Source organism: Nerophis lumbriciformis, linkage group LG01, assembly GCF_033978685.3.
Source record: "Nerophis lumbriciformis linkage group LG01, RoL_Nlum_v2.1, whole genome shotgun sequence".
Classification (NCBI taxonomy): Eukaryota; Metazoa; Chordata; class Actinopteri; order Syngnathiformes; family Syngnathidae; genus Nerophis; species Nerophis lumbriciformis.
The window spans coordinates 8386992-8402676 of record NC_084548.2 but is presented as its reverse complement, the minus strand read 5'-3'; the positions used below and the strand labels follow the sequence as shown (position 1 = coordinate 8402676).

Here is a 15685-nt window from a genome sequence, read left to right as displayed (position 1 = left end):
GATTTTTTCCCACACCCCTATTGTACGTGCGTACAAATGTTTTAAATGACATTTTTTTTCTCTAAGATTATATTTCTCCTCTTTTTTTTTTTCTAGAAGAATTGTTGTATATTCTTGGATAGCAGCTTATAGTTATTGACCAAAAAAAGGAAACTAATATTTTATGCAACACGCCGTTCCGGATGTGACGTCACGCGGCGCGGGAGGGGGCGGGGGCTGTCACACAGAAAGCGGCACATGTGAGCGCCATGAGGTTTCACGCGGTGGCGGAAAAGGCCCTACTAAAGACGTTATAGCATTTTACTACATACTCTCTTTTTTTGTTTTGCTAAAGACAACAGGAGCCGGCTGGACCTTTTTTTTTTTAGACAAAAAGGACAAAGCGAGCAACTCGGAAAGTTCTGGGCCGGTGACACCCTCATTAGACATCATGGCGGACTACCTTATTAGCGGACAGACTGGCTACGTCCCCGAGGACGGACTCAGCGGGCAACAGTTGTTGAATGGCGGCGATGGACTCACGTACAAGTAAGTCACGTCCTTGTTAGTTATTACGGAAGAGACACGCTGAAAGAGGAAGACACATAAAGGCGTGCTTGGATGAGTTTGGTGTGGAAGAATGGGAACAGAACATGGAAAAGTGTCAACCTTTTATCACAGAACTAGCAGGGCGCTATGTCACTATCAAGTTAAAGTACCAATGATTGTCAAACACACACTAGGTGTGGTGAAATGTGTCCTCTGCATTTGACCCATCCCCTTCTTCCACCCCCTGGGAGGTGAGGGGAGCAGTGAGCAGCGGCAGTGGCTGCGCTCGGGAATCGTTTTGTTGATTTAACCCCCAATTCCAACCCTTGATGCCGAGTGCCAAGCAGGGAGGTAATGGCTCCCATTGTTATAGTCTTCGTTATGACTCGGCCGGGGTTTTAACTCACGACCTCTCCTTCGTGGACTCTCACTATTATGATAGATCCACTATGGACTGGACTCTCACAGTATTATGTTAGATCCACTACGGACTGGACTCTCACAATATTATGCTAGATCCACTATGGACTGGGCTCTCACAATATTATGTTAGATCCACTATGGACTGGACTCTCAAATATTATGTTATATCTACTATGGACTGGACTCTCACAATATTATGCTAGATCCACTATGGACTGGACTCTCATTATTATGTTAGATCCACTATGGACTGGACTCTCACTATTATGTTAGATCCACTATGGACTGGACTCTCACTATTATGTTAGATCCACTATGGACTGGACTCTCACAATATTATGCTAGATCCACTATGGACTGGACTCTCACTATTATGTTAGATTCACTATGGACTGGACTCTCACTATTATGTTAGATTCACTATGGACTGGACTCTCACTATTATGTTAGATCCACTATGGACTGGACTCTCACTATTATGTTAGATCCACTATGGACTGGACTCTCTCACTATTATGTTTGATCCACTATGGAATGGACTCTCACAGTATTATGTTAGATCCACTACGGACTGGACTCTCACAATATTATGCTAGATCCACTATGGACTGGACTCTCACAGTATTATGTTGGATCCACTATGGACTGGACTCTCACAATATTATGCTAGATCCACTATGGACTGGACTCTCAAATATTATGTTATATCCACTATGGACTGGACTCTCACAATATTATGCTAGATCCACTATGGACTGGACTCTCATTATTATGTTAGATCCACTATGGACTGGACTCTCACACTATTATGTTAGATCCACTACGGACTGGACTCTCAGAATATTATGTTCGATCCACTACGGACTGGACTCTCACAATATTATGCTAGATCCACTACGAACTGGACTCTCACTATATTATGTTAGATCCACTATGGACTGGGCTCTCACAATATTATGTTAGATCCACTATGGACTGGACTCTCACAATATTATGTTGGATCCACTATGGACTGGACTCTCACAATATTATGTTGGATCCACTATGGACTGGACTGTCACAATATTATGTTAGATCCACTACGGACTGGACTCTCAGAATATTATGTTAGATCCACTACGGACTGGACTCCCACAATATTATGCTAGATCCACTATGGACTAGACTCTCACTATTATGTTAGATCCACTGTGGACTGGACTCCCACACTATCCGTATTTTCCGCACTATAAGCCGCACCTAAAAACCACAAATTTTCTCAAAAGCTGACAGTGCGGCTTATAACCCGGTGCGCCTTTATATATGGATTAATATTAATATTCATTTTCATAAAGTTTAGGTCTCGCAACTACGGTAAACAGCCGCCATCTTTTTTCCCCGTAGAAGAGGAAGCGCTTCTTCTTCTATGGTAAGCAACCGCCAAGGTAAGCACCCGCCCCCATAGAAGAGGAAGCGCTTCTTCTTCTACTGTAAGCAACCACCCGCCCCCGTAGAAGAAGAAGCGCGCGGATATTACGTTTCATTTCATTTGTGTGTTTACATCAGTAAAGACCACAAAATGGCTCCTATTAAGAGACACGCGTACAACGCAGAATTCAAACTCAAAGCAATAAGTCACGCAGTAGAACACGGAAATAGAGCAGCAGCGAGAGAATTGAACATAAATGAATCAATGGTGCGTAGGTAGAGGAAGCAACAAGATGACCTGCGCCACTAAGACAGGGAGACAGCGCCGGACGACATACGCCAACATCTGCCAGTGGATTGTAAATGCCTGAGCGGATATATCGGTCTCAACTGTGGTCCGAGCTTTCCGGAAGGCAGGATTCACGGAACTGCTGGACAACAACAGCGACACTTACTCTGATGACTTCGACGAGACGGAGCCGGCCATTTTGGATGCCGTATTCGCCCAACTTTTTAATTCAGACACCGAAGAAGAATTCGAGGGATTTATGGATCAGGAATAATTTCAGAAAGTGAGCTTTAAATGTTTATTTTGTGTGTTGTGTGACATTAACGTTCGAGCAACGTTGAGTTGTTATTGTTGCTATTGCTCTGCACTATTTTGAGTGTTACTATTTTTGTGATTGCACATTTGCACATTACATTTTGGGGGTGAACAGAGTTGTTAGAACGCTGGTTTGTAATATATTATTAAAGTTTGACTGACCTATCTGACTGTTTTTTTGACATTCCCTTTAGCGCAGCGTAGGTGCGGCTTATAACCCGGGGCGGCTTATAGGTGAACAAAGTTTTGAAATATGCCATTCATTGAAGGTGCGGCTAATAACCCGGGGAGGCTTATAGTGCGGAAAATACGGTATGTTAGATCCACTATGGACTGGACTCTCACTATTATGTTAGATCCACTATGGACTGGACTCTCACAATATTATGTTAGATCCACTACGGACTGGACTCTCACAATATTATGCTAGATCCACTATGGACTAGACTCTCACTATTATGTTAGATCCACTGTGGACTGGACTCACACACTATTATGTTAGATCCACTATGGACTGGACTCTCACTATTATGTTAGATCCACTATGGACTGGACTCCCACACTATTATGTTAGATCCACTATGGACTGGACTCTCACTATTATGTTAGATCCACTATGGACTGGACTCTCACAATATTATGTTAGATCCACTACAGACTGGACTCTCACAATATTATGCTAGATCCACTATGGACTGGACTCTCACTATATTATGTTAGATCCACTATGGACTGGACTCTCACAATATTATGCTAGATCCACTATGGACTGGACTCTCACTATATTATGTTAGATCCACTATGGACTGGACTCTCACAATATTATGTTGGATCCACTATGGACTGGACTCTCACAATATTATGTTAGATCCACTATGGACTGGACTCTCACTATTATGTTAGATCCACTATGAACTGGACTCTCACAATATTAGAATTCTAGATGTTTATTGTACATCTATAAACAAGCTTATTGTTGTGTCTAGTGGGACAAAATGCAGAAAATGGAGAAATTGCAGTAATTTATAAATTATTCAATGTTTCGCTGCGGCCCGGTGATTGGAGACCACTGTTGTAGTCCATAAGCTTCTCCTTTTTCTACGTTCTCTTGTTGTGGGGCAGACTGTATCGTACATGCACATGCGTCCTTCTCTGTTGCCGTTTCTAATACAGTCGCGCATAGTCCGAACTTCGAAATTCTAACTGTGAGTAGACTCAATATCAAAGTGTTAAAGAAGGTGGAGACGCAGTTGAAGTGGAGGCACGTAAACAACACTACAAAAAACACCGCCGTATCCTGAAGAGACGTTCAGAAAGCGGCCTGAAATCGGTCTGTAAAACATAATCCATGCAACATTTTGACCAAAAAAACACAGACCACAATGTAGAAACTAGGGATGTCGCCGATATTTGCCAAAAAAATGCGTATCGGCAAGGCATGGGAAAATGCCGATCCAGATCCAGTTAAAAAAAAACTACTCTGCTCCGTGTTTTCCAACGCACCTATTTAAATAGTACGTTCCACTTTTCTGCTGCTCCCTATGATTTCCGTTCCGCATTTTCCAGCACACCTTCAACACATCCACAGGTCTGTGGATTCTAACGCAGTTGCTTTTAGCTGCTGGCATTACACGACAGGCTCTTCTCACTCTTTTCTGTGTCTCCCTCTCACAGACAGCAAGCGCACCTTCTTACACACGTCACATACTGTCACGTCATACGTCACATACTGTCACGTCATACGTCACATACGTATACGTCCTCCCCGAGCAGAGAGGTAGCAGCATGGCTAACGTTAGCTGTGATGCTAGCGCAGCCGTGTGACCAACGTTCTCTCTAAGGTGCGCGCTTGTGCAATTGCGCACTGTTTAAACGTCCTCTGCGCATAGCAATTATATGCCACGCACAATATCAAATAAAAAAATAAGCGCATAACAATTTTCGACACACGGACACGACAGGTAAAACAGTTTTCGTCATCATTGTTCAAATATTATAACATCTGTTGAGACGCTTATCTCCGTTCGGTGCCACACGTCCACACCATCAAAATGCCGAGGCAAAAATTTCCAGATCAACTCCGTATGAAAAAATTAGTGATTTTTTTAGTTGTGATTTCCTTCTCTGCATGAAAGTTTAAAAGTAGCATATATTAATGCAGTATGAAGAAGAATGTTTTAATGTAGACATGGAAGCCTTGAAAGAACATTTTGAAAATCAAGACTACATTTCCTGCAAATGGGTGCATTTCTACCCTATATTTTAACTTTAGATTTATTCTCATATCAAACTCTTTTGGCTGTCTTTTTGACACTTACATCCGGCGCCCCCCTCCACACCCTGGATTATAAATAATGTAAATAATTCAATGTGATTATCTTGTGTGATGACTGTATTATGATGATCGTATATATCTGATAGTATATATCTGTATCATGAATCAATTTAAGTGGACCCCGACTTAAACAAGTTGAAAAACTTATTGGGGTGTTACCATTTAGTGGTCAATTGTACGGAATATGTACTTCACTGTGCAACCTACTAATAAAAGTCTCAATCAATCAATCAAAACACATAGAATCATCATACTGCTGTGATTATATGCATCAAGTGTTCATTCAAGGCTAAGGCAAAATATCGAGATATATATCGCGTATCGCAATATGGCCTTAAAATATCGCAATATTAAAAAAAGGCCATATCGCCCAGCCCTTGTTTCAATGATGCCATTTCTGTTTGTCATGTATAATTGTGTCTATTTTGTGTTTATCCTTGAATAAACAGGTCAGTTTCTTGTTACCAACCATTGTGTATTATTCAAACTCCCCTAATTCAGCTGGCTAGTTGTTATCAAGAGTACTAAAACCCTTTTCAACATGATTCTGACAACTAAGTAGGCTAAATAACTTTAAACTTTAATACATGCTCGGATAGGCCATTATCGGTCAGTATCGGTATCGGTCAGTATCGGTATCGGATCGGAAGTGCAAAAACAATATCGGTATTGGATCGGAAGTGCAAAAACCTGGATCGGGACATCCCTAGTAGAAACAAATAATTTTAACTCGGATGAGCTCCTTTCACTTTTCTGCCCCAGCTACATTTCAGGCTCCATCAAATGATTCACGGGTGCTCGAGTTTTACTGACTCACGAGTACTCATTTGAGCATCTACATTCCGGTGTGGAATTAATCGTTAAAAACGGAATGACTGCGTGAGCTTGTTTTCCTGAAAGGCATTTTTTTAAAAACTTGCCTTATTTAGAAGAAGTTATTATAGTAACTCGGGTAAATTTAGTACCCAATTCACTTGAGTGAGTGACCTAGATAAGAACTTGAGTCAGTATTACGAATTACGTTTCCCATCCCTCCAGTGAGTGCAGCCACGTGCTTGAAATGTGCTCTCTCTGCCATCATTTCTGTTTTTAGCTTTGCTGGGCTCATGGATCAACATGCTGTGTCACCTTTCACCTGCACTATAATTTAACACCTGGCCAAATGCCCTGTCACTCACTTTATTTTCCAATATCTAAACAGGAAACAATTCACTGAGGATCAAAGGTCTGCATAATTGTATCTTTTGTACAAATGTGTTTATTGTGTGTGTTAGATTGTCTTCAACTTTAAGTACTCACCTTTGTTTCTCCTCTCTTCCAGTGACTTCCTCATTCTGCCAGGATATATTGACTTTACAGCAGATCAAGTGGTGAGTGAGGCATATTTACCAACACGCCAAATCCCATTACCGCAAATGTGACAAGATTATTATTAAACTGCAGTAATTTGCAGAGTTAGAAATTATGGGGATTGGTGATTACCGCATTTTTCGTACTACTTAAAATCCTTTAATTTTCTCAGAACTCGACAGTGCGCCTTATAACCTAATGTACGGAATAATTTTGGTTGTGCTTACCGACCTCAAAGCTATTTTATTTGGTACATGGTGAAATGATAAGTGTGACCAGTCTAAGGCAGTCACACATCAGAGATATGTGGTGACTGCAATATGATGGCAGTCACACATAAGAGATACGTGTAGACTGTAATATGACTCAAGTAAACAACACAAAAATGTTATATGTTCCGTTGAAAATATAGAACATTACACACGGCGCTCAAAAATCTATCAGTTTCAGTACGACTTTGGTAAGCTATGAAGCCGCACCGCTTGATGGATTGTACTGTGCTTCAACATAGTATTATTATGGTGTGTGTATAAGGTAAGACATATTATCTGGCATTTGGTTTCAGGATATTATGCAAAAGCAACTTTTCTTACATTCTGGTATTTGCTAAAGTGTATTTGGGATCTGCATAAATCCTGAAAATTTGCGCGTATTGTAAACAGAGGTCACAACAGCGGAATTATATTACCCGAGGGGGCGTGGCTACGGAATAGAGTTGCCAAATAGGGAAGGTTTTTCTGAGTTCTTTGCATGCATGTTATAGAATTTTACATTACATTTGTAATGATAATAATGTTTGCAAATGATCTACTAAAACCCTTAAAAAAATCTGTGGTACATTACATTTTGGTATCAAAAACACAGCCAAAAATAGGTTGGTAGATGAGAATAAATCTAAAGGTAAAATAGTGTAGAATGCACCCAATTGCAAAAAATTTGGTCTTGGTTTTCAAATTTGGCAGCACTTTGTGCTATTAGCAATTGTCCTTGTTTAAAAAAAATATATATATATTTTTGTCTCAAATCTTGGGCTCGGGATCTTTCTGTGTGGAGTTTGCATGTGCCCCCCGTGACTGCGTGGGTTCCCTCCGGGTACTCCGGCTTCCTCCCACCTCCAAAAACATGCACCTGGGGATAGGTTGATTGGCAACACTAAATTGGCCCTAGTGTGTGATTGTGAGTGTAAATGTTGTCTGTCTATCTGTGTTGGCCCTGCGATGACGTGGCGACTTGTCCAGGGTGTACGCCGCCTTCCGCCCGAATACAGCTGAGATAGGCTCCAGCACCCCCCGTGACTCCAAAAGGGATATGGATGTCTCAAAGGGTGCTCACATCCCTGCAAATGCCAAACCTTTCTGGCTGACACTGTTTTTGTTTTAAGTCCCACCGCTGACAAGCCGCTCTCCTAGGCCAATAATAATCACCTCTGTTACAGCGAATATACTGCATTTCATAGTGTCTTAATTGTCATTATCAGGTGGAGGACAAGGTTAGCATGTTACACGCCGAGAGCAAGCAGGAGCAGGCATGCAAATTTGCTAAGCTCGCTTTAAACGACATTAAGAAATAAGTGGTTTTAGAAGTGTATATGGAACCACGTTACAGCAGAAAGTAGGCAGATGTTAACAAGTAAATTAGAGAGAGGACATAGAGTATAGAGGAGGGCGGATCAATCCGTAAATTTGTGGTGTCGATACCAATGGTAGTATCAGTATATAGTGAAACTAGAATAAGGTCATAATTGTCAATTTCTCAAAAACATTTTTTTGTTGTTCTTTTTTTTATGTTGACTTTAACGCCGATGCTCGGTTGGTAGTGCGGCCGTGCCAGCAACTTGAAGGTTCCTGGTTCGATCCCCAGCTTCCGCCATGCTAGTCACGTCCGTTGTGTCCTTGAGCAAGACACCTCACCCTTGCTCCTGATGGACCGTGGTTAGGGCCTTGCATGGCAGCCCCCACCATCAGTGTGTGAATGTGGAAATAGTGTCAAAGCGCTTTGATTACCTTGAAGGTACAAAAGCGCTATATAAGTATGACCCATTTACCATTTACAAACTTGGGGCGATAATTACCTGGACACAGGAGGACTTTGAGGGCAAAAACTGAATGATTTAAAAAAAGTAGTTGATTGTAGTTTGCTTTTGTTTAGTTAACATGTACTATTGACTTTGTTTTGATCAAACAATTGTATGAAATAAAGAAAATGAGGAACAAATTGAAGGTAGAAAAGCGCTATATAAGTATGACCCATTTACCATTTACAAACTTGGGGCAATAATTACCTGGAGGACACAGGAGGACTTTGAGGGCAAAAGCCGAATTATTTAAAAAAAGTAGTAGATATTAGTTTGCTTTTGTTTAGTTAACATGCACTATTGACTTTGTTTTGATCAAACAATTGTATGTAATAAAGAAAATAAGGAACAAATTGAAATATTGTGTGATATTGCTAAACTGTCAATACCACTCACCATAAATACATTTAAACATTTACAGTTGATACATGTGATCGGTATTGGTATCAACCCATCTTACTCATGAGTAATCGGTAGCAGAATCGGCAGCATAAAACCCTGATCCTAAAACATCCCTAGTCGACGTGTGGAATTTTTAACTTTATTATTACAGCTAAACTGTGTTAAACGACGACAGCGACATTCCTAAGTCACAAGTAAGTGGGCAAACAATGGCTAATTTTGTTTTTGGTTATGTCGACTTAATGGGGTTCCATTGTATTAACATGTAACGTCATGCACGCGTAATGCCTTTTGTGTTCATTTGTCTCCTGTTGTCACCAGGACCTGACCTCGGCGCTCACCAAACAAATCACAATGAAAACACCCTTTGTCTCCTCCCCCATGGATACAGTCACAGAATCCAATATGGCTATCGCCATGGCAGTAAGCATAACACTGTGTGTTTTTGGTTGTTGTTAGCAGGTATATCAGCTTAGATTTCACACAAACATACTACAAAACTGCAGGCAAGTGAATATCTAGCAAGTTAGAAATACATGCTGATACAACACAGGTATGAAAACAGGTAGAGGCCATATTCAAAATAGACACAATTAACGATTTAGTAGTTTGTTACACATAATGTTTTGAGCCTGTAAGTGTATTTGTATGAACTCCAACACAATGTGTGATCTCCTCCAAGTTAACAGGTGGTATCGGTTTCATCCACCACAACTGTACTCCAGAGTTCCAGGCCAATGAAGTCCGTAAAGTCAAGGTAGGCGTGATGTGTTTTCTTGTCTATGCTTCTTTTTTTCTTTTTTTTGTGGTATTTAGTACAACTCTTCCATCAACATCATGTTCAATTTGTATAATTTTATCTTCCTTTACAATTTCCCTCAAAGTGTTAAAGGGGAACATTCTCACAATTTCAGAAGGGTTAAAACCATTAAAAATCAGTTCCCAGTGGCTTATTTTATTTTTCGAAGTTTTTTTCAAAATTTTACCCATCACGCAATATCCCTAAAAAAAAGCTTCAAAGTGCCTGATTTTAACCATCGTTATATACACCCGTCCATTTTCCTGTGATGCCGATACAAACAAACATGGCGGATAGAACAGCAAGGAATAGCGACATTAGCTCGGATTCAGACTCGGATTTCAGCGGCTTAAGCGATTCAACAGATTACGCATGTATTGAAACGGATGGTTGTAGTGTGGAGGCAGGTAGCGAAAACGAAATTGAAGAAGAAACTGAAGCTATTGAGCCATATCGGTTTGAACCGTATGCAAGCGAAACCGACGAAAACGACACGACAGCCAGTGACACGGGAGAACGCGAGGGCGAATTCGGCGATCGCCTTCTAACCAACGATTGGTATGTGTTTGTTTGGCATTAAAGGAAACTAACAACTATGGACTAGGTTTACAGCATATGAAATACATTTGGCAACAACATGCACTTTGAGAGTGCAGACAGCCCAGTTTTCATCAATTAATATATTCTGTAGACATACCCTCATCCGCTCGCAGATTTCTTTGACTTTATCGTTGGAAATGCATCTGCTTTGAGTGTCGCAGGATATCCACACATTCTTGCCATCTCTGTCGTAGCATAGCTTTCGTCGGTAAAGTGTGCGGAACAAACGTCCAATTTCTTGCCACTTTTGCATCTTTGGGCCACTGGTGCAACTTGAATCTGTCCCTGTTCGTGTTGTTACACCCTCCGACAACACACCGACGAGGCATGATGTCTCCAAGGTACGGAAAACAGTCGAAAAAACGGAAAATAACAGAGCTGATTTGACTCTGTGTTTGTAATGTGTTTGAGAAAATGGAGGATTGCTTCCCGATGTGACGTCATCGCTCCGAGAGCGAATAATAGAAAGGCGTTTAATTCGCCAAAATTCACCCATTTAGAGTTCGGAAATCGGTTAAAAAAATATATGGTCTTTTTTCTGCAGCATCAAGGTATATATTGACGCTTACATAGGTCTGGTGATAATGTTCCCCTTTAAAATCCCTGTCATTATTAGCTGGAGCATTCGGTCTTTGTTGTGGCTAGATCCAGTAGAACCATAGCTAGTCATCCCTCCCCCGTCCATGTTCTTCCTTCCCCACCTGCAGCGGTACGAGCAGGGCTTCATTACGGACCCCGTGGTGATGAGCCCCAGTCATCGCGTGCACGACGTCTTTCAGGCCAAGGCCCGCTACGGCTTCTGCGGCATTCCCATTACGGAAGACGGCAAGATGGGGAGCAAGCTGGTTGGCATCATCTCCTCTCGAGACATCGACTTCCTGAAGGCGGATGACCACAACATGCCTCTCAGTGAGGTGGCTGACATTATATTAATGATGAAGATAATTATGGGAAAACTTGCCAAAACTAAAGTTGGAGGAGTGGAAATGTAACTCCTAATAGGGCAAACACTTCATGAAATGCTATAAATTTGGACCAGAGGTATTCAGCAAATGTTGGAGGTAGGGATGTCCCGATCCAGGTTTTTGCACTTCCGATCCGATACCGATATTGTTTTTGCACTTCCGATCCGATACTGACCGACACCGATACTGACCGATACTGGCCTATCCGAGCTTGTATTAAAGTTTAAAGTTATTTAGCCTACTTAGTTGTCAGAATCATGTTGAAAAGGGTTTTAGTACTCTTGATAACAACTAGCCAGCTGAATTAGGGGAGTTTGAATAATACGCAATGGTTGGTAACAAGAAACTGACCTGTTTATTCAAGGATAAACACAAAATAGACAAAATTATACATGACAAACAGAAATGGCATCATTGAACTAGGGCTGGGCGATATGGCCTTTTTTTAATATTGCGATATTTTAAGGCCATATTGCGATACACGATACATATCTCAATATTTTGCCTTAGCCTTGAATGAACACTTGATGCATATAATCACAGCAGTATGATGATTCTATGTGTCTACATTAAAACATTCTGCTTCATACTGCATTAATATACAGGTAAAAGCCAGTAAATTAGAATATTTTGAAAAACTTGATTTATTTCAGTAATTGCATTCAAAAGGTGTAACTTGTACATTATATTTATTCATTGCACACAGACTGATGCATTCAAATGTTTATTTCATTTAATTTTGATGATTTGAAGTGGCAACAAATGAAAATCCAAAATTCCGTGTGTCACAAAATTAGAATATTACTTAAGGCTAATACAAAAAAGAGATTTTTAGAAATGTTGGCCAACTGAAAAGTATGAAAATGAAAAATATGAGCATGTACAATACTCAATACTTGGTTGGAGCTCCTTTTGCCTCAATTACTGCGTTAATGCGGCGTGGCATGGAGTCGATGAGTTTCTGGCACTGCTCAGGTGTTATGAGAGCCCAGGTTGCTCTGATAGTGGCCTTCAACTCTTCTGCGTTTTTGGGTCTGGCATTCTGCATCTTCCTTTTCACAATACCCCACAGATTTTCTATGGGGCTAAGGTCAGGGGAGTTGCAAATTTTGCATTTCCTTTGGAAATCGAGGTCCCAGAGTCTGGAGGAAGACAGGAGAGGCACAGGATCCACGTTGCCTGAAGTCTAGTGTAAAGTTTCCACCATCAGTGATGGTTTGGGGTGCCATGTCATCTGCTGGTGTCGGTCCACTCTGTTTCCTGAGATCCAGGGTCAACGCAGCCGTCTACCAGCAAGTTTTAGAGCACTTCATGCTTCCTGCTGCTGACCTGCTCTATGGAGATGGAGATTTCAAGTTCCAACAGGACTTGGCGCCTGCACACAGCGCAAAATCTACCTGTGCCTGGTTTACGGACCATGGTATTTCTGTTCTAAATTGGCCCGCCAACTCCCCTGACCTTAGCCCCATAGAAAATCTGTGGGGTATTGTGAAAAGGAAGATGCAGAATGCCAGACCCAAAAACGCAGAAGAGTTGAAGGCCACTATCAGAGCAACCTGGGCTCTCATAACACCTGAGCAGTGCCAGAAACTCATCGACTCCATGCCACGCCGCATTAACGCAGTAATTGAGGCAAAAGGAGCTCCAACCAAGTATTGAGTATTGTACATGCTCATATTTTTCATTTTCATACTTTTCAGTTGGCCAACATTTCTAAAAATCCCTTTTTTGTATTAGCCTTAAGTAATATTCTAATTTTGTGACACACGGAATTTTGGATTTTCATTTGTTGCCACTTCAAATCATCAAAATTAAATGAAATAAACATTTGAATGCATCAGTCTGTGTGCAATGAATAAATATTGAATGCAATTACTGAAATAAATCAAGTTTTTCAAAATATTCTAATTTACTGGCTTTTACCTGTATGCTACTTTTAAACTTTCATGCAGAGAGGGAAATGACAACTAAAAAAAATCACTATTTTTTTCATACGGTGTTGATGTGGAAATGTTTGCCTCGGCATTTTGATGGTGTGGGCGTGTGGCACCGAATGGAGATAAGCGTCTCGACAGACGTTACAATATTTGAACAATGATGACGAAAACTGTTTTCTCTGTCGTGTCCGTGTGTCGAAAATTGTTATGCGCTTATTTTTTTATTTGATTTTGTGCGTGGCATAGATTTGCCGTGCGCAGAGAACGCTTGAGCAGGCGCGCACCTTAACGACTGCGCTAGCATCACAGCTAACGTTAGCCATGCTGCTACCTCGCTCTCTGCTGGGAGAGGGCGTATACGTATGTGACGTATGACGTGACAGTATGTGACGTATGACGTGACAGTATGTGACGTGTGTAAGAAGGTGCGCTCGCTGTCTGTAAGAGGGAGACACAGGAAAGAGTGAGAAGAGCCTGTCGTGTAATGCCAGCAGCTAAAAGCAACTGCGTGAGAATCCACAGACCTGTGGATGTATTGAAGGTGTGCTGGAAAATGCGGAACGGAAATTAGGGAGCAGCAGAAAAGTGGATTGTATTATTTAAATCGGTGCGTTGGAAAACACGGACCGGAGTTTTTTTTTAAAACTGGATCTGGATCGGCATTTTCCCATGCCTTGCCGATACGCATTTTTTTGCAAATATCGGCGGCCGATCCGATCCAAATATCGGATCGGGACATCCCTAGTTGGAGGTGGTCGTAACATTTTTGGTTGATTAGACTTTATTTTTATTTTTTTTTTTAATATTCACGTGGATCCAATACATTGTAGGGTACTGTATTTTTCGGATTATAAGTCGCAGTTTTTTTTCATAGTTTGGCCGGGGTTGCGATTTATACTCAGGATCGACTTATGTGTGAAATTATTAACACATTACCGTAAAATATCAAATAATATTTTTTATCTCATTCACGTAAGAGACGAGGCGTATATCAGCAATCGTCACACACACACGTCAACCAATAAAAATATGGGGTGGGGGCGGGTCATGGCAGAAGTGCACTGTGGAAAAAAAAGATGCTACCTGCTACTACTTCAGGATTCAGAAAGGCTGGAATAATTGGAACTGCAACTGACGATGACTCTGACGCAAGCGACGTACCGATGGAAGAGGAAGCGGCGTATTGTCTACCTTTGGAGTTGGCAGAGTTGTTTAGAGGCGAGACCGAGGAAGATCATTTCATGGGATTTAGCGATTAGGAGTGACAGATTGTTTGGTAAACGTATAGCATGTTCTATATGTTATAGTACTGTCAAAGCGCTTTGAGTACCTTGAAGGTAGAAAAGCGCTATGCAAGTATAACCCATTTATCATTATCATTTATAGTTATTTGAATGACTCTTACCATAATATGTTACGTTAACATACCAGGCATGTTCTCAGTTGGTTATTTATGCCTCATATAACGTACACTTATTCAGCCTGTTGTTCACTATTCTTTATTTATTTTAAATTGCCTTTCAAATGTCTATTCTTGGCATACTTGCCAACCCTCCCGATTTTTCCGGGAGACTCCCGAATTTCAGTGCGCCTCCCGAAAATCTCCCGGGGCAACCATTCTCCCGAATTTCTCCCAATTTTCACCCGGTCAACAATATTGAGGGCGTGCCGTGATGGCACTGCCTTTAGCGTCCTCTACAACCTGCCGTCGCGTCCGCTTTTTATCCATACAAACAGCGTGAAGGGCCCAATCACATGTTGTCTGCAGCTTCTACAGACACACGTAAGTGACTGCAAGACATACTTGATCAACAGCCATACAGGTCACACTTAGGGTGGCCGTATAAACAACTTTAACACTGTTACAAATATGCGCCACACTGTGAACCCACATCAAACAAGAATGACAAACACATTTGGGGAGAACATCCGCACCGTAACACAACAAACACAACAGAACAAATACCCAGAATCCCTTGCCGCCCAAACTCTTCCGGGCTACAATATACACCCCCGCTACCAACCCCATTTAAGATAGCCAGTGATTAGTGCTGTAATTTCCAGCTAACAATTAGAAGGCTAGTTGTTAACTTGCTATTAGTGCGGCAGTTGCTAGGTAGCGATTAGTGCACTAGTTGCCGTCTAGCTATTAGCTTGCTAGTTAATAACTAGCAATTAGCACGCCGGTTTCCAGCTAATGATTAACGCGCAAGTTGACCGCTAACTATTACGGTGCTTGTTGCCAGCTAGCATTTAGTGCA

At 41.3% G+C, this 15685-nt stretch overlaps 1 protein-coding gene across 1 annotated transcript in view; it reads left to right on the top strand.

Annotated features, from left to right (window-relative positions):
• Positions 1-208: 208 nt before the first annotated feature.
• impdh2 (IMP (inosine 5'-monophosphate) dehydrogenase 2) overlaps positions 209-15685 on the top strand; it is a 50994-nt gene continuing 35517 nt past the window's right edge. Inside the window, exons 1-5 of the mRNA XM_061974411.1 lie at positions 209-528; positions 6619-6667; positions 9445-9546; positions 9806-9880; positions 11230-11436. Coding sequence (XP_061830395.1) covers positions 431-528; positions 6619-6667; positions 9445-9546; positions 9806-9880; positions 11230-11436 — 531 coding nt within the window. The 5' untranslated portion in view covers positions 209-430. The remainder of the gene's footprint in view (positions 529-6618; positions 6668-9444; positions 9547-9805; positions 9881-11229; positions 11437-15685) is intronic.